Source organism: Physeter macrocephalus, chromosome 11 (assembly GCF_002837175.3).
Source record: "Physeter macrocephalus isolate SW-GA chromosome 11, ASM283717v5, whole genome shotgun sequence".
NCBI lineage: Eukaryota > Metazoa > Chordata > Mammalia > Artiodactyla > Physeteridae > Physeter > Physeter macrocephalus.
The window spans coordinates 145824510-145849255 of NC_041224.1; the positions used below are offsets into that span (position 1 = coordinate 145824510).

Below are 24746 nucleotides of genomic sequence, written 5' to 3' on the forward strand. Positions count from 1 at the left end.
TGGCTCACGGGCCCACCCGCTCCGCGGCAAGTGGGATCCTCCCGGACCGGGGCACGAACCCGCGTCCCCTGCATCGGCAGGCGGATTCTCAACCACTGCGCCACCAGGGAAGCCCCAAGTACTTTTAAACTAGTTTCTTTTTTCCTTTCAAATTTAGTATACATTTTCCCCCTAAAGGTGTAATGAAACCAAAACTGTACGGTTTTTGCTTTTGATACCTTTGCTTGTATTTCTTAAAATAAAAACGAGATGCTTGAATAAATGGCTGGGTATCTTCACCTTCAAGTTTTAAAAATGATTCAGGTATATGTTATTGCGCTTTGCTACATTAGACTGGAAAGCTAGTCATACCTTGATTGTAATAGTAAATTCACACAAGTCACAGGTCATGATCAAAATTATTCTTTTTTTTAAGTGCTTTTCTGATATCTTGTCTGACTTTAATATTTTTGTTTTACATAGGTCTCTAATTAATAGAAGATGGCAAAGCCCAGCCACAGCAGCTACGTCCTTCAGCAGCTAAACAACCAAAGGGAATGGGGTTTCCTCTGTGACTGTTGTATTGCAATTGATGACATTTACTTTCAAGCACACAAAGCAGTTCTAGCTGCCTGTAGCTCCTATTTTAGAATGTTTTTCATGAATCATCAGCATAGTACTGCACAGCTGAATCTCAGCAACATGAAAATTAGTGCCGAGTGTTTTGATCTCATCTTGCAGTTTATGTATTTAGGAAAAATTATGACAGCTCCTTCCAGTTTTGAGCAGTTTAAAGTGGCAATGAACTACCTACAGCTGTACAATGTTCCTGACTGTTTAGAAGACATACAGGATACAGATTGTTCTAGTTCAAAATGTTCATCTTCTGCTTCTAGCAACCAGAACAGCAAAATGATATTTGGGGTAAGAATGTATGAAGACACTGTGGCTAGAAATGGCAATGAAGCCAATAGATGGTGTGCAGAGCCAAGTTCAACAGTAAATACACCACATAATAGAGAGCCTGATGAAGAGTCTTTGCAATTAGGTAATTTTCCTGAACCATTATTTGATGTATGTAAAAAGAGTTCTGTGTCCAAATTATCTGCTCCGAAAGAACGTGTCTCACGACGCTTTGGGCGGAGTTTTACCTGTGATAGTTGTGGATTTGGCTTTAGCTGTGAGAAATTACTAGATGAGCATGTGCTAACCTGTACTAACAGACATTCATACCAAAATACAAGATCCTACCACAGAATAGTGGATATTAGAGATGGAAAAGACAGTAATATCAAAGCTGAATTTGTTGAAAAGGATTCTTCTAAAACATTTTCTGCACAGACGGACAAATACAGAGGAGACACAAGCCAGGCTGCTGATGACTCAACTTCAACCACTGGAAGCAGAAAAAGTAGCACAGTGGAATCTGAACTAGCCAGTGAAGAAAAAAGCAGAGCTGCTGAGAGGAAAAGAATCATTATCAAGATGGAACCAGAAGATATCCCTACAGATGAACTGAAAGACTTTAACATTATTAAAGTTACTGATAAAGACTGTAATGAGTCCACTGACAATGATGAATTAGAAGATGAACCTGAAGAGCCATTTTATAGATACTATGTTGAAGAAGATGTCAGTATTAAAAAAAGTGGGAGGAAAGCTCTAAAACCTCGGATGTCAATAAACACTGATGAAAGAGGGGGTTTAGAAAATATGAGGCCCCCTAACAACAGCAGTCCAGTACAAGAGGATACTGAGAACGCATCCTGTGAGTTGTGTGGGCTCACGATAACTGAGGAGGACCTGTCATCTCATTACTTAGCCAAACACATCGAAAATATCTGTGCATGTGGCAAATGTGGGCAAATACTTGTGAAGGGTAGACAGCTTCAGGAACATGCCCAGAGATGTGGAGAGCCCCAAGACCTGACAATGAACGGGTTAGGAAGTACTGAGGAGAAGATGGACATGGAAGAGAATCCTGACGAACAGTCTGAAATCAGGGATATGTTTGTTGAAATGTTGGATGATTTTAGGGACAATCATTTCCAGATAAACAGTATCCAAAAAAAGCAGTTATTTAAACATTCTGCCTGTCCTTTTCGATGTCCTAATTGTGGCCAGCGTTTTGAAACTGAAAATCTAGTGGTTGAACATATGTCTAGCTGCCTAGACCAAGACATGTTCAAGAGTGCCATCATGGAAGAGAATGAAAGGGATCACAGACGGAAGCATTTTTGTAATCTGTGTGGGAAAGGATTTTATCAGCGGTGTCACTTAAGAGAACACTATACTGTCCACACCAAGGAAAAACAGTTTGTTTGTCAGACATGTGGAAAGCAGTTTTTAAGGGAACGTCAGTTGCGACTCCACAATGATATGCACAAAGGTATGGCCAGGTATGTCTGTTCCATTTGTGATCAAGGCAACTTCAGAAAACATGACCATGTACGGCATATGATTTCTCATTTATCTGCTGGTGAGACTATATGCCAGGTCTGCTTTCAGATATTCCCAAATAATGAACAGTTGGAACAGCACATGGATGTTCACCTGTATACATGTGGAATATGTGGAGCAAAATTTAATTTGAGGAAAGATATGAGATCACATTATAATGCCAAGCATTTGAAAAGAACATAAGTGATTTTCTACTGTATAATGTTTAGCTGATAGGAGACAAAACACCAAAGCAAAGGATATGAGCTATTTAGAAAATGAATTTATAAGATGAATTGTTGAAAAAAATTTTAAGGCCCTTTACCTTTAATATTTTTGTTTAGGATCTTAAGTATCTACATTTTAGGTGTTATTAAATGTTTATCATTTTTGTTATTTTTAATAGAATTCTTTGTTTTTAGTTTGTTTTAGCTATGATTAAAATTACTTTTAAATGTAGACTACAAGTGGTTGTTACCCCTTCAGTGACTATTAAAGTTTAGTTTTTTATCAATAAGGTGATGACTTCACTATTTTTATGTGTTTTTTTTTTTCTAAGGTTACCCTGTGAAATTTTAAACCCAGCATCATTGGCCATTCCTGTTTAAATTTAAAAAAAAAATTTTTTTTTGTTTTAAATAATTAATTATTTGAAACTATCCCATTCACTGTAGCTTTTTTTTTTTTTTTGTAAGTTGAACAGTGATTTAGCCACTGTTTATTCCCTGTCTTATCAATGAAATTATTATTCTTAAATTGACAACTTAATAGGCAGGTTAGGTGCACTGAATCTAACCTTGAAGGTTGACATGGGCTCAAACTTGGCCTAAAAAGATTGATGAACCTAAGGAAATTCCTATAAATGAATATTTCCTATAATTGATAAAATATTATCATTTAATAATCACATTTAAAACTTATATTAAGTGTAAAACCCAATGACTTTACCCCACTTGAGAAATTAGTGGGGACAAGTCATTTTGTTTTGTGATATTAAATTTAACTATGATAGTTAATTAAAAAGGCATATCTTGTATTCATTTAAAATAATTTAAAATATTCTGATTTCTAAAGTGTGTTAGTTTATGAATTATTTTTGTTTATAAATAGACTTTAATAGCTTTCTAGGAATATGACATCTAAAGGAAAATGATTTTTCACCTTTAAAATGACATACTTTTGGAACTTTGAGATTTGAGAAAGCTGCCATGTATATTGATAAATCTAATAAATAAAGAAATCAATTACAAATCTGGTTGTTCTATCAAAGTAGAGTGTGCAAAAAACATGTCTTGTGTTTTATACTAAGATTTGGAGAGAATGTGTTATGGCAAATTGCAGTTTATCAACATGCTTTATTTTTTTTTCTGTAAAGGACTAAAATTTGAGAACCATAAAATAATCACAGAACATATAAATGGAAATAGTTTATCATTTTTCAGATAAAGTAGTATTACTGTTAGTTGTTGCTGACACAGGGTCTACACGAATTACATGTGAATTAAAACACTGGCAAAACTGGCCCACCAATCAACATATCTGTTGAATAGAATGCCTTTTAATGTGAATTACTTGCATTGTAATGCCCTTCTCATAATGAAAGGGATTTTAAATAACTCCTCTATTTAAAAGTATAATTTTGTGATTATGAACAGTAATTTAACGGTATTGTTCTCTTTGTTTATATCACATTTTTAAGATATGCAAGTCATATTTTTGTATACAATTTGCATAAAAGAACAAGTTGCCAAGAGAATTGAGAGACATATTGACTAGCACAGGTTTAGTTGAAAGAGTGTGAGCTCAGAGATTTGTGGGGAAATGTTGAGGTGTTAAGTAAGAATTGAAATAGTACAGGAGCCATGCAGTATTAGAACAAGTACAGATGGGGGAAATACACAAAAAGATAAATGAGAAATCAGGAATTTTTTAAAAAGCCATATTGTAGAAAAAGCGAGAAAATTGATTCATCTTAGTCTTGGATACAATAGTTTATCAAGTAATTAAAACTGAAATACAACTTAAAATGAAATATGGTATGTACATTACTGATAGGAACCTGATAAGAGTTCTGTAACTAACCCAGAGACCATCAGAGAGTAAAGAGAGAATATCGACTCAAAACAAATTTCCAAACTATATAGCATCTTAGCGGACATCATTTTCTTTGGGACCACTTTTTTCCATGACCCTCTTCAAAACCTCTATTGCAATGGCTTTCCCACCATTAAAGAACAGGGGTCTTTCTAAATACTACCACTCTGTAGAAAGGATTGTTTAATCCATTAGGAAAGGGGGTTTAGTTTTAGACACATACTAACAGCCAAGAATTAGCAAGCAAATATATAAACATTAAACATAATCTCTAATTTTACATAACTGAGGTGTTTATAGTTTCAGAAAGCCATACCTCACGATGTGTTTTCTCCCAGTTTCATATTACAGGATACACACACCTTTTGTTTTGTTTTGCAACTAGCTACAGCAGCACAAGCCTCTTTGAGTATAATGTACAATTTTCCTTGTTAAGGCAAAGAGTTCATTTAAAGACTACTTGCCTTTTAAAACTAGGGGGAATGAAAACTATCCAACACCTCTCTCCAGCCCTGTTTCCTCTCACTTCTTTCCTCTCTCTCCTGTGGTGGAGCTACAGAGCTGTACCTACTTACTATTTACTTCTTGCCCTCCAGTGCTGTGAAGGCAATGAATCAAGGTTGTGGAAGTTGCCTTCTCCTCCTGCCTTTATAATTTATGTGACTAGGCTCCAAATCTGAAAATGAAGGGGAAATCTAGATATATGTGGAATCTTGTTTCTCTTTTTGTCTCACAGATACAGTCTTGCTTAAAGGGGTCTTTTCTTCTCCAACAGAAATCCTGGAGGAATGGAGTCAGTGCTTAACAAGCTTGACACCAATTACAGTGCAGCTCAGATGTTCATAATTTTTTAGTAAACAGGACTAAGAACTGAGAGATTAATAAAGCACAACTAAAGCAGTAGTGGATTACAACTCAGAAATTTGTCTTAATCTCTCCCATATTTTTAAAGTAAAAATATTCAGAGAAATGACTCACATGAGTAAAATGGTACATGGCTAATTTTTAATGTATGAAGTTTAAGTATGAACAAAAATTAGAAAAAAGAACATAAGGATTCCAGGGGCTAGATATAAAAATTAAAGAATTAAAATAAGGACAGAGCTTTCTAGAGTAGTCAGCACCAATTAAAAGGAAAAATAATAGACTAAGTAAAAATCGTGCATAAGTACTGTAGTTGAGAACAAAAATATGAACAAGGTATAAAAATTGAATAAAAAAACATTTGAAGTTTTCTAGGTGAGGTGAGTAGAATGAAAGTAATTTGATAGGTTCAAACAATTTGACTAAACTAATTCAATTAGAGCTACAGAATGCCTAATGAAACAAATTTTATGAACATGCCAAGGATATGCATAAATACGTGAGATAATATACCAAAGTTTATATTCTAAAAAAAGTGGGAAGAGAGGCTGGTGGTGGTTGGCAACTTTCTCATTGATTAAACAATACCTGTTCCTCTGTATCACTAGTTAAGGAACTTCTGTATTTAACAGATCTCTGGAAAATTCCCCAAAGAACCAGTCTAACAGTTAAGTTAAACATAAAACTTGTCATTGTTGTTAACAAAACACTAAATTAGTACCAACCAGAAGAGAAAACCTGAGTGTGTATGTGCATGCATAGTTGAGAATAAAGCAATTTGGTATATTAATTCTAAATGGGTTTTATGAGTTACACATTTCTTGTTTTTGCCATTAATCTACTTTGATCAGTTCCTCATCTTTCCTCACCACCTCCACCTCCTTTGTAACATATGCTTCTCAGTGATACAAGCCTGTGCTCTGAAGGCACCCTAGCACTGATAATGCCTAAGATCCCAGGGTACCAAAAGGCACTGTGGGAACATACTCTTGTGGAATGTTTCCCATCTCCTGATACCTGAGGTGCAGTAAATGGGGTGACAGGATGAATGCCAGGGAACTGAAGCAAGTAGAGTTAGATTTGGTGTTAAGAACTTGAAGCTGTGGCCCAGATTTGGAAACCTATGAACCACCCATCCCAGGGATCTCAGTAATCCCATCATCCATTTCATTAGCACTCTTTGTACTCTGCTAAACGCTTTACAGATTAATTTTAATTAATCCTCACAGCCTTATGAGGTAAGTATTCTAATTTTCCAGATGGGGGACTGAGGTTCAGAGACCCTGAGTATTTTTCCTAAGATCACACAGAAACTAAATACTAGAGCTGGAATTTGAAACTAGGCCTATTTGATTTCTACATTCCTACTTAACCACTAAGCTACATATTCCACCTAACAAAAAGTACAAAGAAAGGCCTTTTCAGCTCAGTAACACATGTGACAAAGCTGCTATGAGACTCTGTGCTCCTTGTTCATCATCTGTCATCTACTGTGCATAGTAGGGTAGCTGGTAATAGTGGGTACCTAATGAACATGTTGAATAATGTGAAAATACATCAGTCAGAAACAAAACATTTGTATTTCAGCGGATCATTCAGAATGATGTTTTAGAAATAATTATTAAATACTCTTATGTTTTAATTTTCCTTTATTTAAACTTAAAACATTAAGTGGTATATCAGCCATTTTTCCAGGCCCATGATAGGTGCTCAACTAAAAACTAATTTGAGTTCAACTTCTATATTTCTACCTCTGTGACTTTTTGCCCCTCTGTTTTCCCTATTCCCGATCTTTATGTTTTAATCTCTCCCACCAGTCACCATTTCCTTTTTTTTTTTTTTTTTTTTTTGCGGTACGCGGGCCTCTCACTGTTGTGGCCTCTCCCGTTGCGGAGCACAGGCTCCGGACGCACAGGCTCAGCGGCCATGGCTCACGGGCCCAGCCGCTCCGTGGCATGTGGGATCTTCCCAGACCGGGGCACGAACCCGTGTCCCCTGCATCGGCAGGCGGACTCTTCAACCACTGCGCCACCAGGGAAGCCCCACCATTTCCTTTTATCGGTTATGAGACTGATAAGTAGACTAACTCAAATCATTTGAAAATCTTCCCGCAAAAAATCAAGACCCTAGAGTAATCAGTTTTCCTCTTTTTGCCTTAACAGATGATGTGGATAAGAAATTTTTCATTTGTTTGGCTAAAAAACAAAACAAAATAATTACCATATTGTAATTGATTAAAGTTTATAGAGCAATCTAAGTTTGTCTAAAAATAAAAGTTGGTTATTCTAGCCATTTAAAATTCAATTTACCAAAAATACCTATGTATTTCTAGTGTAAACTTAACAATGTTACTTGTAAAAGAAATGAAAGGTAAGTTCAGGAAGCAACAGTTGTATATCAACCCTAACCTAGCAGCAAACCTTTAAGAAATGAATAGCCTAATGGTTTAAGTGAAACAACGCCCCTCCCAATCTAATCTGATTTTAATTTCATGCATCTATTGCCTGATTTCTAAAACCTATACAATAGTTTTTACTATTACTATGTTAAGTCTACTACTTTAATGATCTCTCTACCAACTGCCAAATGTTATTTTTTTTTGAAGTGAGAATAGAAGAATAAATGGTGAAGATTCCATAGATAATATTTATATAATCACTTAGGTGGCCCACTTTCATTGCCTTCTATCAAAGTCAAGGACCTATTCCTTGGTAACATATGGGTAGAGTCTCGTAAGACCAGGTGAAATTTAGCTACCTATAAATTTATATGCTGGTAAGAGGCAAAAGTGCAAGGGTTTAGAATGTTTGTGTCTCTAAATATTGGTAAATATAAATATTGACTAAATGACAATAGCAGCTTATAAATTCATGCTAATTTTGAACCAATTTAATACCACTTACATACTTACACGCACGTGCTTAGTTTACTTTAGCATTAAGAAGTTAAATCCGGGCTTCCCTGGTGGCGCAGTGGTTGAGAGTATGCCTGCCGATGCAGGGGACACGGGTTCGTGCCCCGGTCTGGGAAGATCCCACATGCCACGGAGCGGCTGGGCCCGTGAGCCATGGCCGCTGAGCCTGCGCGTCCGGAGCCTGTGCTCCGCAACGGGAGAGGCCACAATGGTGAGAGGCCCGCGTACCGCAAAAAAAAAAAAAAAGTTAAATCCATATAAGTTGCTCCCTTACTATTTTTAGGAGAACCAAATCATTGAGGTCCATTATTAGTGGCAGAATTGTTCATCCTTTCTATCAGAATCCACCGCAGATCACTAGTGGGCAGGAAGCCATTTATAATTTTACTCATCATCTTACTCATTTGCTGATAAAAAAAGATGGTGTGAAGATTACAATTCAGTACTTGGCTCTGAATTAAATGTATCAATGTACTAATCACCACTGTAATAAGTAAAGATCACAGGAAACTCTAGGGCCAAAGGATGACACAAATGTAAAAGACATGATTTCATGAGTCAGGAATATTAATTTATGTGAGAAAATTTGCATAACTCTGTACTTACCTATTTGAGAAAGGAATAGTTAGGTAGACAGCTTATGAAATCCCAGTTAAGCTTTATTTTAAAAGTTACTATGTTGTTTTTATTCTACTTCAACCAGTTGCTTATACCAATCAGAATCAGCAGAGCTCATTTTTAGATGACAGAAATATAAACATCCAGATTATGAAAGTCATCATTTCTTTCAAATGCTTATGTGTTCCTTAATGTGGAAAAGAATATTTAAGAGACAATTACTTTTTTACAAAATTAGGGCAAATCATTGCTGTGAAAAATATAATTCTACCCAGAATCACTGGGGCAGCTTAGGAATTTGAAGGAAAGTTCTTCCTCGTGTGTGTGTGTGTGTGTGTGTGTGTGTGTACTTTATTTTCATTGGCAGAGTGTAAAACACTTAACATTGAAGAGAACAATGTTAGCTTGATGGCTGAAGGCACTCAGTAAAAAGAACACGAACTTGTTAGATCTATGTTTCATTCAGAGATTTGCTATTAACAAGTTCATTGTAAAATTATTTTAGTTGAAAGAAAACACTTTTTAACTGCTTCCTTCCTCCCTACTTTCCTCTACCTGGCTGCCCTCCTATCTTTCTGTTACATATTTATGAGCCCTACCCGTTCTAGGTTAGCTCACATAAGAAAAAAAAAAAGGTGACCCAGTAGCTGAAAAATTATATTGGTAAAAAGAACACCTTATATTTAAAGGGTACATGAGTTACATTGGGGAATAAATTAAATAAATCTAAGTTCTAGGATCTATGCTTTTGTTCCCATTCTTTATTCTATTAACAGTGTGCTGGCCTGGTGCCAAAAGTCATGAAATTCTGACCTAAGAATTATGTTGTATCTTGTACAGCAGTCAACTTATAATATTATTTTTCTTGAGTTTTGTCTTTTTCTGTGTGGCAGTGGTCAAATAGGGCCTTCTAAACCTCTGGAGAAGTGAGATCTGAATTTGGAGAGGACATGGGGAAGAATCAATCTTCAACAGATAATCTTTAAGTCCAGACCCAGGAATATCAGATCTGAAGTGACAGCATCTTTTCTGTCTTCTGACAAACCTCATCAACCCCAAAAGTTCCAGTTGCAAGGATCCAAGAAAACTCAGTAAAGATTACTTTGGAATCACTTTGTTGTGACAAAATTTTTTCATGGTGACTCTCCTGTTATTTGTGAAAAATCAGCTAAAGAAAAGTAACTAGAATATTCATACAACATCAGTGGTTAAAGCTACACTAAAATGAAACTCTATATACTAATTATCTTCAAGAATCCCTCCTAAAAGAAAAGGGCTTGCTAGGCTACTATAAATACATTATAAAGTGAGGTAATCACATATCTGTGTAAATGCATATAATTCTAAACTTAAATGGAATTACAGTTTACATATCATGAAATGTAGTTTCAAAAATTTCACCCCAAAATCTGTAGCTTAGCGTATAAATAAAAAGATGTGGGGACTTCCCTGGTGGTCCAGTGGTTGGGACGTCACTCTCCAATGCAGGGGGGTGCAGGTTCGATCCCTGGTTGGGGAGCTAGTATCCCACATGCCTCGTGGCCAAAAACCCAAGACATAAAAATGGAAGCAATATTGTAACCAAATTCAATAAAGACTTCAAAAAAAAAATGGTCCACATCAAAAATAATCTTAAAAAAAAATGATGTGGGTACAGAGAAAAAAACATGTAAGACCAATATTTTACCAAGAAAAGATAGTTATTGCTTACTGTAATGTAACATTTGCCTTTCTTCTTTTTTCACTGTATATACCAGTCACAAACTTGATTATTAATATTAATGAGGCTCCCTTTTAAGTCTGTTCCTTGAAGGAAAAACAGAAGTGGTATTATTTCAACAGTGGTATATTTTCACAAATCACAGACAACCAAGAAGAATGTATCTTAAGACACATTTTCTTCTCAACTTAGCAATGTAACCTAAAAAGGCAGAATAAGCTTCTGTTAAACATTTATTCTTGGTATTAATATAAAATACCATGCTTCTCAGCTTTAAAATTTCAAAATAAAATTCAACTAAGTATTGAATGAAACAATGGTTAACATGTTTAAAAAACCTTGATGATATTTTAACCTGAAGATAGATAGACAGATAGATAGATAGATACACATTTCTCAACCACATGAATCTTATAGCCATATTATTTCCATATTGTGAGTGTATTTGTAGTTTTGGTTAACTGCATACCCAACTCAATATCATCATCATTGTTATTATTATTGTTTCTTCTGCAATATCAAGATGTTATATATTTTCAGAAATGTTTATTTTGTTTTTATGCCTATGTTTTCAAATATTTTAATAAGGAGTTGCACAAAGAGATCTAACTTAGAGTATATATAATAGCAGATGAAGAATTTAAGTCAATTAACACTCTAGCTATAAAGCAGGATAACATGACTATTCATTCTAATAATTAGACTAACAAAAAATCAGAAAGAGTTAATTAGAATGTGATAATGGGTCCAGGGGTGAAAAGGGAGATGAGAAATCCACTAAAGACTTCAAATTCATATGAATTCACCTGCTTTAAGAGATATATAACAAATAAGCTTAAAGAAGTGTTAGAGTCTAAAACAAAAAAACTATAGCTAGTCTTCTAGAAACATGAAGAAGCATATAGAACTGCAGACTTCTAACAAATAAATAGGAAACAGTAAAGATGAATACTATCAATAATTAAAGGTGCCAGATCAATATAGTAGAAACTCAACAGATAAGTTTTGATTTACTGGTGGAATTAGATTTACAAAAGAAATATGGCTTAAATTCTGACTGTACTAAACTACAAATGTAATGAATTCAGTAATTATAAGTGATATAAATGCATTCCATAATGTGATAATTTTCTGTATATTAGTATAAAATGGAGTTACTGGGTTACATAGAGAATTTTTGTTACATTTTTTAATCCATTGCTTTACCTAATAAAATTTCCTCCTCTATGTCCAGAAGTTAAAATGTCTGTATATTACTTTTATTTATACTGTACTTTTCCAACCTGGCTCTTTTAAAAAAATTATTTGACTGAAGTTATCAATCCTTTTCATTCTATAATACCAAAATAATACAGTATTTGATATAGCTAATTATGGTATTTCTGAGCAGCTTATGAAGTGCACAAAGATTAACTAAAATTCTTATTTCCAAATCCTGGTTTCTTTCAATATAGAATGACTAGAAAAGTACTATCTCAGAGCAAACACAAACGGCAACAAATTAGGTTTCCTCATAATATAAAAATAGATAATTATTTATAAAAATCCACTGACATAGTATTTAGTTCTTTTAGAGGGTTAATCCATTTCTCAAAATAATTTACTCAGAGAAATAACTTCCTTACCAATATAATTCATTTTGTTCATTTTCAGTTTAAGAAGTTGTTTTCCTTTTTTCAAGTGATCAGCAATGAGTTTTCTCTTCATTTCAGGTAAGTCCTGAAAGATAATTGCCATAATTTCACAGAAGTTAATATGCATTAGCAATAATGGCATGTTGAATCTTAGTCTCCACTTGTAAGACAACAGCTTCACTTCTTTCAGACTATTTCAGACTATTCCACAAGAGTCTGTCCTCGAGATTAGCACTTTACAAAACTGAAGAAGGTACAGTTTGTCTGCTATTGCACAGATTCACTTCTTTTCTGGAAAAGCCTCTCTTCCAGGTTTGGGACGCTTAGCCTTCCATACAAGGCATGGTAGTGTCCTACCCCAGGCTACTGTGTATCTACAGTTCAGTTAGAACTTTTAAAGACCGAGTTTTTTAAGACTCAAAGAAACAGATGGTGAAATTTTTCCTAGAGTGACAGGTGACTGGAGAAATGTTTTGGGACAAGGTACACCCAAAGAATTATAAAATTGTAGTATTTATAGAGATCTTAAATATAATAGTTGAACTCCAGTTTGCTGACAGGTCCTCAAATTATAGGCTGCTACTGACTCCACCTTCTCTTCAGGCCAACATTACCTCTTCAAAACAATCCACAACTTTTATGAAGGTTGTGCCTGGGTAGGGATTGAGAGGGTTCCAGAAAATCTGTAAATTTTTTTCCTAGTAATTCTGGAAAAAATGTATTCTTGCTCACTTAGTCTCCTTAGGGCAGGCCTGACTACCCAAGCACACAATTTTACACCTCATCTTATTCATCTTTGTATCTCTAGGTACAAATATTTTCAGAGGTGAATTTGTTTCAACGTTTGGTCTCCGCAGTATTATTTAGTTCAGAAATGTAAGAGGTAGGCAGAGAACCTTCCTCTTATACAGGAAAAAAAAGTTATTATTTCCAGTTTTTTTTGTTAAATAATATGCCTCAGGTCACTTTTAATAAACATTGAGCTAGTAAATTACTACTGTTTTCCAGGTACTCTTCTGGGTTTGGGGAATTAATCAAAGAAAATTTGATACATATTAAAGCTCTTGTTTTTTCTAGACTGTATAAAATCTCCGTCCTTGGATTTTAAAAATATTTTGAGACACCCTAGTATTTCTAATCTGTCAGATTACACCTGTTGAAAATCAGTAGTAATTTCTATGTAAATTGTAGGATTAGCAAACTTTCAGTTGAATGTTAATAGTCAAGCTTTAAAAATCAATTGTAGGGCTTCACTGGTGGTGCAGTGGTTGAGAGTCTGCTTGCCGATGCAGGGGACACGGGTTCGTGCCCCGGCCTGGGAAGATCCCACATGCCGCGGAGCGGCTGGGCCCGTGAGCCATGGCCGCTGAGCCTGCGCGTCAAGAGCCTGTGCTCCGCAACGGGAGAGGCCCGCGTACCGCAAAAAAAAAAAAAAAAAATCAATTGTAAAAGTACAAGAAAATTTAGAAAAATTACTGATAATCCTATCCTCTAAAGATAATCATTTTTATGCAATTTCATATATATGATTATCCTACATATAGGATAAGAATATACAAAAGCCTTGTATCTTATTTTTCCCCTTAATTATACCAAGAACATTTTCCCATGTCATTAAAAATCTTGTAAACAATTTTTAGGGCTACATAATAATCCATGACTATAATTCAAAACCTCATTTTCTTATTGTCAGATATTTAAGCCATTTGTCTTTTATCATTGTTATCATAAATAATATACCTGCATGTTCTATTATTTCCTTAGGATAAATCCCACAGAGTAAAGCTAAATGAAGGGTATGATCATACTTAAGGTAAAGAAAAAATACTGTCACATTGCCCTCCAGAAAGATTGTACTAATTTACATTCCCACCAGTGGGGTTTACCTGTTTTGCCGCACCATTACTGGCATTGATGAATTTCACTGGATCATAAATTTGCTAATTTGACCATTTTTAATGGGCTACATGTTTAATGAATTATGAGCCACAATCATCAAATAGAAAAGAACATTTAAAAAAATCAATACAAATAAGGAAAAATATAAAAACTCCAAGAATCGTCAGTATATGATAATGTTCTAGGATTGTAAAAGTTTATTTCATAGAAAATAAAAATGCAAATACTGTGTCTTTTTGGGAAAAGCTCAGGATGCTATTTAAAGTATGAAACTTATGAAATATCAATTTACTAGGTGAAAAGTTAGAGCAGAAAAAATACAAATACCTAATGAAAATACAGATAAAATTGCTACTCTGGTTTCAGAAAGCTGTGTTAAAGATGAATGTGGGACTTCCCTGGTGGCGCAGTGGTTAAGAATCCTCCTGCCAATGCAGGAGACACGGGTTCAAGCCCTGGTCCGGGAAGATCCCACATGCCACGGAGCAACTAAGCCCGTATGTCACAACTACTGGACACGGGGCCTGTGCTCTAGAGCCTGCGAGCCACAACTACTGAGCCCACATGCCACAACTACTGAAGCCCGTGCGCCTAGAGCCCGTGCTCCGCAACAAGACAAGCCACTGCAATGAGAAGCCCACGCACCGCAACAAAGACCCGATGCAGCCAAAAATAAATAAAATTAAATTTTAAAAAAAAGATGAATGTGGTAGTTAGATTGCAAGGTTTGCAATAACTGTGCATATAGGACATAGTTACTATACAAAAGAACCTGTCCCTTCTGAAGCTGTAATTTTAGTGTTTGCGTGTAAGAACTGGCATGTCTGCTTTTTTGCAATCTTGCTTTGCTTGAGGTAAGTGTGTGAGGACTGTCTGAACACAAGAGATCTGAAGAGATTGTGTTTCTCACAATTCTCTTCTGCTTTCAGTTGTAGTTGGGACCCTGTCCCTAAATCACATCATATCATTACTTCTACAAAGAATTTGTATTGCTCTCCAGCCCACTAATTCCCTCCACTCCCTTTTTTAACTACACAAAAGACAAGAATTTCTAAGAATAAAATCAAGAAATCTGTACTCACAATTTAAGGCAACTTCAATAGAAACTTTTTGGTTTGATCTTTGTTTTCCTAATTTAAAAAAAAAAGTTTTCCTGGTTCAAATTTTTTCCTTAACTTCTTTCGTGGAAAAAGAGATGTGAATTGTGAAATGAGATTAACAAATTAATAGTAGATGTGTTTTGGGGTTTTTTTGTTTGGGTTTGGGGTTTTTTTTTTTTTTGCGGTACGCGGGCCTCTCACTGCTGTGGCCTCTCCCGTTGCGAAGCACAGGCTCCGGACATGCAGGCTCAGCGGCCATGGCCCACGGGCCCAGCCGCTCCGCGGCATGTGGGATCTTCCCGGACCAGGGCACGAACCTGTGTCCCCTGCATCGGCAGGCGAACTCTCAACCACTGCACCACCAGGGAAGCACTACATGTGTTTTTAAAAATTGGAAATTACATACACAACTAGATAAAAGAAACTTAAATGTCCATTGATTGACTTAATTGGATTCTGTCAACATTACTTTTTGGTCCCAGATAACTTTTGTGTCTCTCAGGCAAAAACTTTTCTCCAGCACTGTCCCAAAAAACTTTGATATTAACTATACATTAGCCTCCTTCAAAGGAGTTTCCCCTTCCCACAGCCTCAGGAAAAAGATCATGGCACATAAAGCTCTTAAATGTATCTTGTCCTCCTGAAAAGACTGTTTCTGGTTCGTATCCCTCCCCATGTAGTGACACTAATCTTCCGCACTGAACTTGTAGTTGCCGCCAGCACACACGGCTCTCATCTTTGCCCATGCTACAACCCATGCAAAGAATGGCAAAGGTCAGCACCTGGTTCAAGCATGTCACCTCTTCCAGGAAGCCCTCAGGACCATACTTTACCCTGTCTGGATATGCCCCCGCCTCTGTGTTCCCTATAGCACTTCTCTCGAATTATATTTATCTCTTTATTGGGCTCTCAACCTCATTAAGACAGATTATTTTTGCATTTGTTTTTTTACCTCACATTCTGGGACTTCTTAAAGCTAAATGAGTAACTGTCTCCAGCTTCCCCACATAATGTGAAGGGTTATCGCTGTTTTGTTACTGTCCTCCTTCCGGAGCCCATTTATAGGAGCCTGCTTCTACCACCTATCACTTGGTGCCAGACAATACCTCCAGCCCTACTCCCATATATTCCTCTTAAACGTTACAGAATAAGTTGCGAACTCGGTCATAAACATGATCGCGCGTGCTTAACCTGGGGTTGAGAGAATCGTGAGACGTTGGGACTGGGTTATTTTATGGTACTTCAAAGTGTGGGTTTTGACTATAGACTTCCTCGTGAAGAACTCAAAGCGGCGGATAAAGCACTTGAAACTGAAAATAAGGAAAGCAGTGGAGAGAACAGGGAGGTGAAACTAGGAACCTTAAAGTGGCAGGACAAGCTGGGAAAACGGAAAGCGAGGTCGAGAAAGTTTACAAACACTTTTGGGAAGACGAGTTGCAACCACTCCAGTCTCCCACTCTGCAAGCCGCCTCGCGCGCGGCGCGTAAAAACGGTCGGCCTCTCCGGACGCTCTCCCGGGATCCTGCTGTCTCCGCCCGCCAGGCAGTTTTTATCCAGCGTTCACACCCACTGAGACGCCGCGAAGCACGCAAAATTAAATTCCAGGAGGCCAACGGCCCATCCTAGGAACTTCCGCGTCATTTCTCTTTGTCTCCCCCCTTACCCCCGCTCCTCCCCGGGGGCAGGAGCCGCCCTCACGCCCAGGCCAAGCCAAGCCAACGCCCACGCGCTGGCGGAAGAAAATGCCTGCTCTGGCCCTACTTCCTCCTGGCCACCAACTCAGAATGAATTGCCCCGCCCCTACGAGCTAGGTTGGTGGACACACTAGGAATTGGACGGCATTTCAGGTCTTTAGAATTGGGATAGGGACCAAGGTAGCTCCCCTCTAAGCGTTCCCCTTCCGCTCCTCCCCCCGACGCCACGCCCCAGCACTTCCTTCCCCACCCTATTTGGGAGTCCGCGCTGCTTATTGGCCGCGTGTCCTGCCAATCCAACGGACGCCGACGAATCCCGCCTTAGGAAAGGCGAAGATCGCGAAAAGGCGTGGGGCGCGGGCCTAAAGCCCGCAAGCCGCAGGTTGCTAGTGAGCCGCGAAGGCAACTGGCCGCCTGGGCGTGTGGGCGGGGCCTCACTTGCATAACGTCCGCCCCTCGCGTCCTCGCGCGGGCCGTAGTCCCGCCCCTCACCCAACTAGAAGTCTGTTGGGCCGCAGGCGGGTCACTCCGGCCCAGGCAAGCCTGTGGTGGGCGGTCCCGATAGCGGATTGGCTCTGAAGGCGGCAGGGAGGCGAGTATAAGAGTGGGGAGCCGAGCGAGGGGAGAGGGAGTCGTGTTGTTGCACTGGCGGTTCTTGGTGTGAGGTGACCGTTAGTTGAGGCCGCGGATTTTCTGCCCTAGGTGTTGTCGTCTAACGTCGCTTGCCTGTCTCAGTCAGGATGTCTGCCCGCGGCCCGGCTATCGGCATCGACCTGGGCACCACATACTCGTGTGTGGGGGTCTTCCAACATGGCAAGGTGGAGATCATTGCCAACGACCAGGGCAACCGCACCACCCCTAGCTACGTGGCCTTCACCGACAGCGAGCGCCTTATCGGGGACGCCGCCAAGAACCAGGTGGCCATGAACCCCACCAACACCATCTTCGATGCCAAGAGGCTGATCGGTCGTAAGTTCGAGGACGCCACAGTGCAGTCGGACATGAAGCACTGGCCATTCCGGGTGGTGAACGAGGGAGGGAAGCCCAAAGTGCAGGTGGAGTACAAGGGAGAGATCAAGACCTTCTTCCCGGAGGAGATCTCCTCCATGGTCCTCACTAAGATGAAGGAGATCGCCGAAGCCTACCTGGGGGGCAAGGTGCAGAGCGCGGTCATCACCGTCCCGGCCTATTTCAATGACTCGCAGCGCCAGGCCACCAAGGACGCGGGCACCATTACGGGCCTCAACGTGCTGCGCATCATCAACGAGCCCACGGCGGCGGCCATCGCCTACGGCCTGGACAAGAAGGGCTCCGCGGGCGGCGAGAAGAACGTGCTCATCTTCGACCTGGGCGGCGGCACCTTCGACGTGTCCATCCTGACCATCGAGGACGGTATCTTCGAGGTGAAGTCCACGGCTGGCGACACCCACCTGGGCGGTGAGGACTTCGATAACCGCATGGTGAGCCACCTGGCGGAGGAGTTCAAGCGCAAGCACAAGAAGGACATTGCACCCAACAAGCGCGCCGTGCGGCGACTCCGCACCGCCTGCGAGCGAGCCAAGCGCACCCTGAGCTCGTCCACTCAGGCGAGCGTCGAGATCGACTCGCTCTACGAGGGCGTGGATTTCTACACGTCCATCACCCGCGCCCGCTTCGAGGAGCTCAACGCCGACCTGTTCCGCGGGACCCTCGAGCCGGTGGAGAAGGCGCTGCGCGACGCCAAGCTGGACAAGGGCCAGATCCAGGAGATCGTGCTGGTGGGCGGCTCCACTCGCATCCCCAAGATCCAGAAGCTGCTGCAGGATTTCTTCAATGGCAAGGAGCTGAACAAGAGCATCAACCCTGACGAGGCGGTGGCCTACGGAGCCGCGGTGCAGGCGGCCATTCTCATCGGGGACAAGTCAGAGAACGTGCAGGACCTGCTGCTACTCGATGTAACCCCGTTGTCGCTGGGCATTGAGACGGCTGGCGGCGTCATGACTCCACTCATCAAAAGGAACACCACGATCCCCACCAAGCAGACGCAGACCTTCACCACCTACTCAGACAACCAGAGTAGCGTGCTGGTGCAGGTGTACGAGGGCGAACGGGCCATGACGAAGGACAATAACCTGCTGGGCAAGTTCGACCTGACCGGGATTCCCCCGGCGCCCCGCGGGGTCCCCCAGATCGAGGTCACCTTCGACATCGACGCCAATGGCATCCTCAACGTCACCGCCGCCGACAAGAGCACCGGTAAAGAAAACAAAATCACCATTACCAACGACAAGGGTCGTCTGAGCAAGGACGACATTGACCGGATGGTGCAGGAGGCGGAGCAGTACAAGTCGGAAGATGAGGCCAATCGCGACCGAGTGGCCGCCAAAAACGCCGTGGAGTCCTATACCTACAACATCAAGCAGACGGTGGAAGACGAGAAACTGAGGGGCAAGATTAGCGAACAGGACAGAAGCAAGATCCTCGACAAGTGTCAGGAGGTGATCAACTGGCTCGACCGAAACCAGATGGCGGAAAAAGATGAGTATGAACACAAGCAGAAAGAGCTCGAAAGAGTTTGCAGCCCCATCATCAGCAAACTTTACCAAGGCGGCCCTGGCGGCGGCGGCAGCGGTGGTTCAGGAGCCTCCGGGGGACCGACCATCGAGGAAGTGGACTAAACTTGGACTCGAGTCAGCGTAAACCTCTTTTCTTTTATCTCTTTTTCCTTTTGTTTTTGTTTCTTCTTTGAAATGTCCTTGTGCCAAGCATGAGATCTATTGTTGGAAGTGTTTAGCCCGGTGTATGCATATGAAAGCAAAGGTGCAACAACTTAGTTTAATTATAAGAGGTTAGTTCTAAAGTTTGGCTTTTAAAAACATTATTTGAGGTTTCTCTTTAATGCATTTTGCGTATTTGCTGACTTGAGCGTTTTTGGTTAGCTTAGTTTGTACATGGAGTTTTGATTTGGGAAACCTGAAGTTTGCACACATGTTCTGTGGAAGCTTGGTAACAATAAAATATACAGAAGCTTGAATTGTTTATTTTTATGTACTACTTTAAGAGGAAAGTGAACATTGCAGTAATGTTAAGGACAGGAATACTTTTTGCAAACAAATGCATAAATACAAATTTAAAAGTAAAGCTGAAATTGATCTAAAAATTATTGTGTTGGAGTTTTCAATTTTCCCTTCTTACTGTTTTACCCATGTTGGTCTTTAACTAAGATATTAGTATAAGATGAAATTTATCTAACTCAGTCTTGCCTAATTTGCTGATGAGGTTCCTGCTTTGAATTACCAGCAACTTAAGGGGAAAAGATCTGGGTAAGCATTTTCCCCCCTTTTAATACAGAAACCAGACTGGGGTCTGACAGTATACACAAACTCCTAAGGCTTGGCTTAAGTATTCAAGTGAAAATCCACCTGAATATTCCAACAGAATACAAGGTATGTTCCAGGGTTAAGTACAGAAAGATTCTTTCTCTAAACAAAAGCTGGGGCAGGTGTTGTCTTCTGATAATAGCCCAACATAGTACGAAACAAGTTGCTTTCTGCAACATACAGGTGCCTGAAACAAGATCCAGCAGGCAAACGTTAAAGCCACTTAATACTCCAAATTTAGTCAAATTTGTTGTCTTTAATTTTCTAGTAAAACAGCTCAGCTTCTGGGCTTATGGCAAATTCAAGAAGAATATGTTTTCAGCAGTTAAGTTACTTACAGGTTAGAGGAAGATAATATAGTTTTTTCTTCTGATTTGAGAATCATAATACTTTTCAATACCTGCCTTAAGTCACTAGAATATATTTCTTTTTTAAAAGACAAACTGCAAGATAGTCCTGTATTTTGTCAATATACAACTTGTCCATTTTCCAGTATTTCCGATTTGAGATTGTTACAGATAGGAATATTACAACCCTTTGAGATCCACTATACTGGGCTTAAGTTTTAAAATCCATATCCTTGGGGGGGGGGTCATATTTTAGTGGAATGACACATCTGCTTTGTTCTGATTGATTCTCTTTAAGGAGAATGTGGGAGAAATTCAGTAAAAGCTGATTGGAAAATGCATAGTTAACCTAATGTTTTCACCATACAGACATTTTAATATCTTCTTCCAAGTGATGTCGATTTGCTTCATGTTGCTCATAAGATAACAGTGACTTATAGAAGCTAATTTTAAATTTAGTAGTGGACACTTCCATATCATGCAGAGATTTATTTTTGAAATAATATAAAAACGAGAGAACAAAGCAGCCTAAAAATATTGAGCTTTAGTAATGATCCTCTCACAGAAGAGCTGACTCTTTACGTATACTTTTTTTCTTTTTTAGCAGGTCTCATTTGGGTGGGGTGGGGAGATAAAAAGGCAGTTGTGAAATTGCTTCAAAATAAACATTTTTAAAAAGGTAGTTGCTCTTTACACTCTGAAAGCTGGACATAACTTGGGTTTTTCAGTGCTCATGCCAGGGTGGAAAGTTTTCAGCAAGGAGGCGTTAAGGGTGTTTCATTGACTGCAGATAGCATCGTATAAATATTTGACAAACGACCTTGGTACTAAAAGAATCAGGTGATTAGTAGCCTTAGAGTGACGTTTAACATGAGTTTTTACCAAGATAACACTCATTCTTAACCTTTTATTAGTCCTTTATTGAAAGTGTTTATCCTTTGCTCTAACTTCAAAGTATATAAAGTATAATGGAGTCTTTCTGTAAGTGCAATTTGGTATTAGTATGACTCATTTTAGACTTCATTTTGGGAGAGATTAGTTTTAAAATGTCAGAAAAATGACCAATGGTAGTCTCTTTGGCCTGGCCTCTGGTAACCTGCTGTAACACTAACATCAATCTATGTAGATACTTCATTTTCTATTATTTTGAAAAGTAATTTGTAAAAGTCCTAGCCTTGAGTGTTTTTAATTCTGTCTTCTCAAATTTACCTAGATCTGAATATTGCTAAGATAAAGTCACTGAAGTAGCCGGTCAGTGTTTCCAGGGGTCAGTTGAAACTGGTAACTCGATAACTCCTGGGAACTCCTTAGCAGATGTTAGATCAGCTGTAGTCAAATGATAATGGAAAAAGTACTTGAGCTTAGGATGAGGCTAAATTACAGTTTAAGGAATAATTAGTATCACGTGAACTTGAAAGTAGTGTTATGCTAGGGACTAGTGGTCATGACTAAAGCTAATGCAATACATATAGAATGCTAAGGGATTGAAAAAGTACATTTATCAGAATGGGGACTTAATTTCTTCTTATCTGAATGTCTGATTAACAAAATGGCTGTTTTGAGGCAACGAATCTAGACACCTGTCAAAATAAGACATAGCAGGTTGTTTACAGTATTTCAGATGTATGAAATTTCAAAACAAGCTTACCCTAAATTTTTTATCATATTAATTTGATATGTGTAATGGAAATTCATGCACTTGACTTGTGTATTAGGAGATATTAGTGCTCTTTACATCTTAAAATTTAGCATGCATGATTTATTTAATGTATCACCTATTCAATATGTCAAGGAGAGCTAAGAATTTCTTTATCCTATGTACAATTTTAAACATGAATATAACCTGGCTATCTAGATGAAATCAAAAGATTTCTTTTTATGAAGCTCAAATACTGGGCCCATGATAAGGTATTCACCTACTTTAAGTTGAATGTAGTTTATAAAAGTTGTATTGTGGGGTATATTTCCCTTGCTTTTGAACACTGGAATTGAAATTTTAAAGAATCTCAGATCCATATGTCACAAGACAATTGCTAAGGGAATACATATATTTAGGTTAAGGAACAACAGGAATATTCAATTGCTTCTGTATAATGTGTAAGTAGGTATGAGAAAACTGGTGTGAAGAACTATCCTTAAGCATTAAAATTAGATACAGAATTTAAATCCTTGAAGAAAAATTATGGATCTTTAGAGAAAGAGCCAAGTTTTTACTCTTGATATAGCTCTTGGGATGGAAATATTTTAGGGTATATGTATTTCTAAAATTTAATAGTGTAATACTTAATGTTGAAATGTCTTTCCCTTAGAACAAATGAAGTCATAGGCTATTCTCCTCCACCCCTTTAAGTATAGATCAGGATGTTTGTGAATTGAAGATTGGGGAAATAAGCAATCAAAAATGGAGTTGCTAATTCAAATACTGGCATTGCTGTTTTCTTACATGTTCGTTTTAAAAGTAGAATTATAACACTTTGAAAATCTGTCCATTATGACTTTTTCATAGTATAAGCATGCATTATATCCAGTTAATACCTTGGGCCTAAAATTTGAGACCAGCAACTTAGTTCTATGTCATATGCTCTGAGTTCTTTGACCTTGAGAAATTTATCTTAACTAGGCAAAAAAAACCCACAACTCTCCCTCACAGGACACTTGAAATTATTAAATATTTAGATGGCATCTTTATCCCTACTTTATAGCATCATGAATTGTTTGGGTTTTTTTTAAAGAAAATTAAATTTCCATTTTAGGTTGTGAGTTTCTCATGCCATTTAACAAAAAACCTAACTGGTGAAAAATCTAACCTAAGAAATGAGTGGGTCACTTTTAAAATAAATAATGATTTAGAGCCATAAAAACAATTTGTTTATTCCCTCTTTTGTTAGGGCCTAGTGATACAGAAATATAAGATGGTTCCTTAAGAGTTATCGAGGCTTTCCTTTAAATATTAAGTCCCTCCACCACATGTGACTTAACTTGTCACGTAACTTCTCTGTAGGTCATTGTTCTGGGTTCTCAACGCTTTTATTTTTACCTTAGTTTTATATTTTAGACAGCCTAAAGTTAAACATGGTAAGGTATAAAAGATCTTTGGTTTTCTATTTGGATTTCTTCACTCATTGAGATAACTGAAGAAGTTGCCTGGAAGTGTGGGGAATGGGTACCATCCAGAGTCCTTGGTCTCTCTAGTCCTTTTTGGAGCTTCAACTCATTATTTCTCCTCTTCCCACCCAAAGTTAAATACCCTGCTTGGAGAAAAGCTTTTGGTGATTGGGATATTTTGCTAAATTCTTTTTAAGTGAGTCATCTTGTAATAAGCCAGCCTCTAAGGCTACAGCCTGAAAGCAGCACTGCCAGCGTACAGGTGGGTTTCCTTATATCTGAGCCAACCAGAACAGCTACCAGCAGTGGACTCAAGTGAGTGGAACATGAATCTAGGTGATTACAATTTTATACCACTGTGACCAGTGATGGTGTGTTACCAAGTAGTGAGACTGGGAGGCTGGGGGGAAGGGGAAGCAGTGGGATATCTATTGCTATGTTTTTAAAGTTTATGTGAGTATACAATCACTATTTACTAACCATCTCTTTAACGCTAATTAAGCTGTGGGGATAAAACAAAAGCAGAATATATTAGGCATTCCCAGTCATGTAGTGTCATCTAGCATTGCTTACATCAGTGATGGAAGGAAAAAAATACCAAACAATCTGCACATCAACTCAGTTGCAAGAAGAAATTACAAGACACATGCTTTTTAAAGTGTAAATACAGAAATATCAGTTGAAAACCCATTGATACAAAGCAAGTTTCTCTGCTTTGAGAGACACTAATTTTGAGTACTTATTCAGGGTGATGCTTTACACACATTACTCCTTAAAGAGCCTCATAAACCCCTCATCTGGATATCTTCAAACGGGCTCCACATCTAGTTATGCAGCAGAACCCAGTTTTGAAAACCTTATTTCCTCCCTGCTCCCCTCCTACCACGCCCCGCCCTAAATTAACCTAGTCCCAACCTGTATGTTTTATATTTTATTTTATTTGTTTCTATTTTTCTAACCTGGATTTGAACTTCATTTAG

At 38.7% G+C, this 24746-nt stretch overlaps 2 protein-coding genes and 1 non-coding gene across 4 annotated transcripts in view; 2 read left to right on the plus strand and 1 right to left on the minus strand.

The window, feature by feature from the left end:
• ZBTB1 (zinc finger and BTB domain containing 1) overlaps positions 1 to 5835 on the plus strand; it is a 21974-nt gene extending 16139 nt beyond the window's left edge. The window contains exon 2 of one of the 2 annotated variants that reach the window (XM_007102285.4): positions 463 to 3619. In XM_007102285.4, coding sequence (XP_007102347.1) covers positions 481 to 2622 — 2142 coding nt within the window. In that variant the 5' untranslated portion in view covers positions 463 to 480 and the 3' untranslated portion in view covers positions 2623 to 3619. Of the gene's footprint in view, positions 1 to 462 lie in introns of both variants that reach the window. The other variant, XM_007102284.4, reaches the window with a different exon arrangement.
• Positions 5836 to 12306: 6471 nt separating this feature from the next.
• LOC112063503 (small nucleolar RNA SNORD2) lies at positions 12307 to 12375 on the minus strand. The gene has a single exon (XR_002891014.1). It is a non-coding gene; the product is annotated as a small nucleolar RNA SNORD2 (small nucleolar RNA).
• Positions 12376 to 17538: 5163 nt separating this feature from the next.
• Positions 17539 to 20089, plus strand: HSPA2 (heat shock protein family A (Hsp70) member 2). Its single transcript, XM_007102286.3, has one exon. It carries the CDS (start codon positions 17696 to 17698, stop codon positions 19610 to 19612), a length of 1917 nt encoding a protein of 638 aa, XP_007102348.1. The 5' UTR covers positions 17539 to 17695; the 3' UTR covers positions 19613 to 20089.
• The last annotated feature ends 4657 nt before the right edge of the window (positions 20090 to 24746 follow it).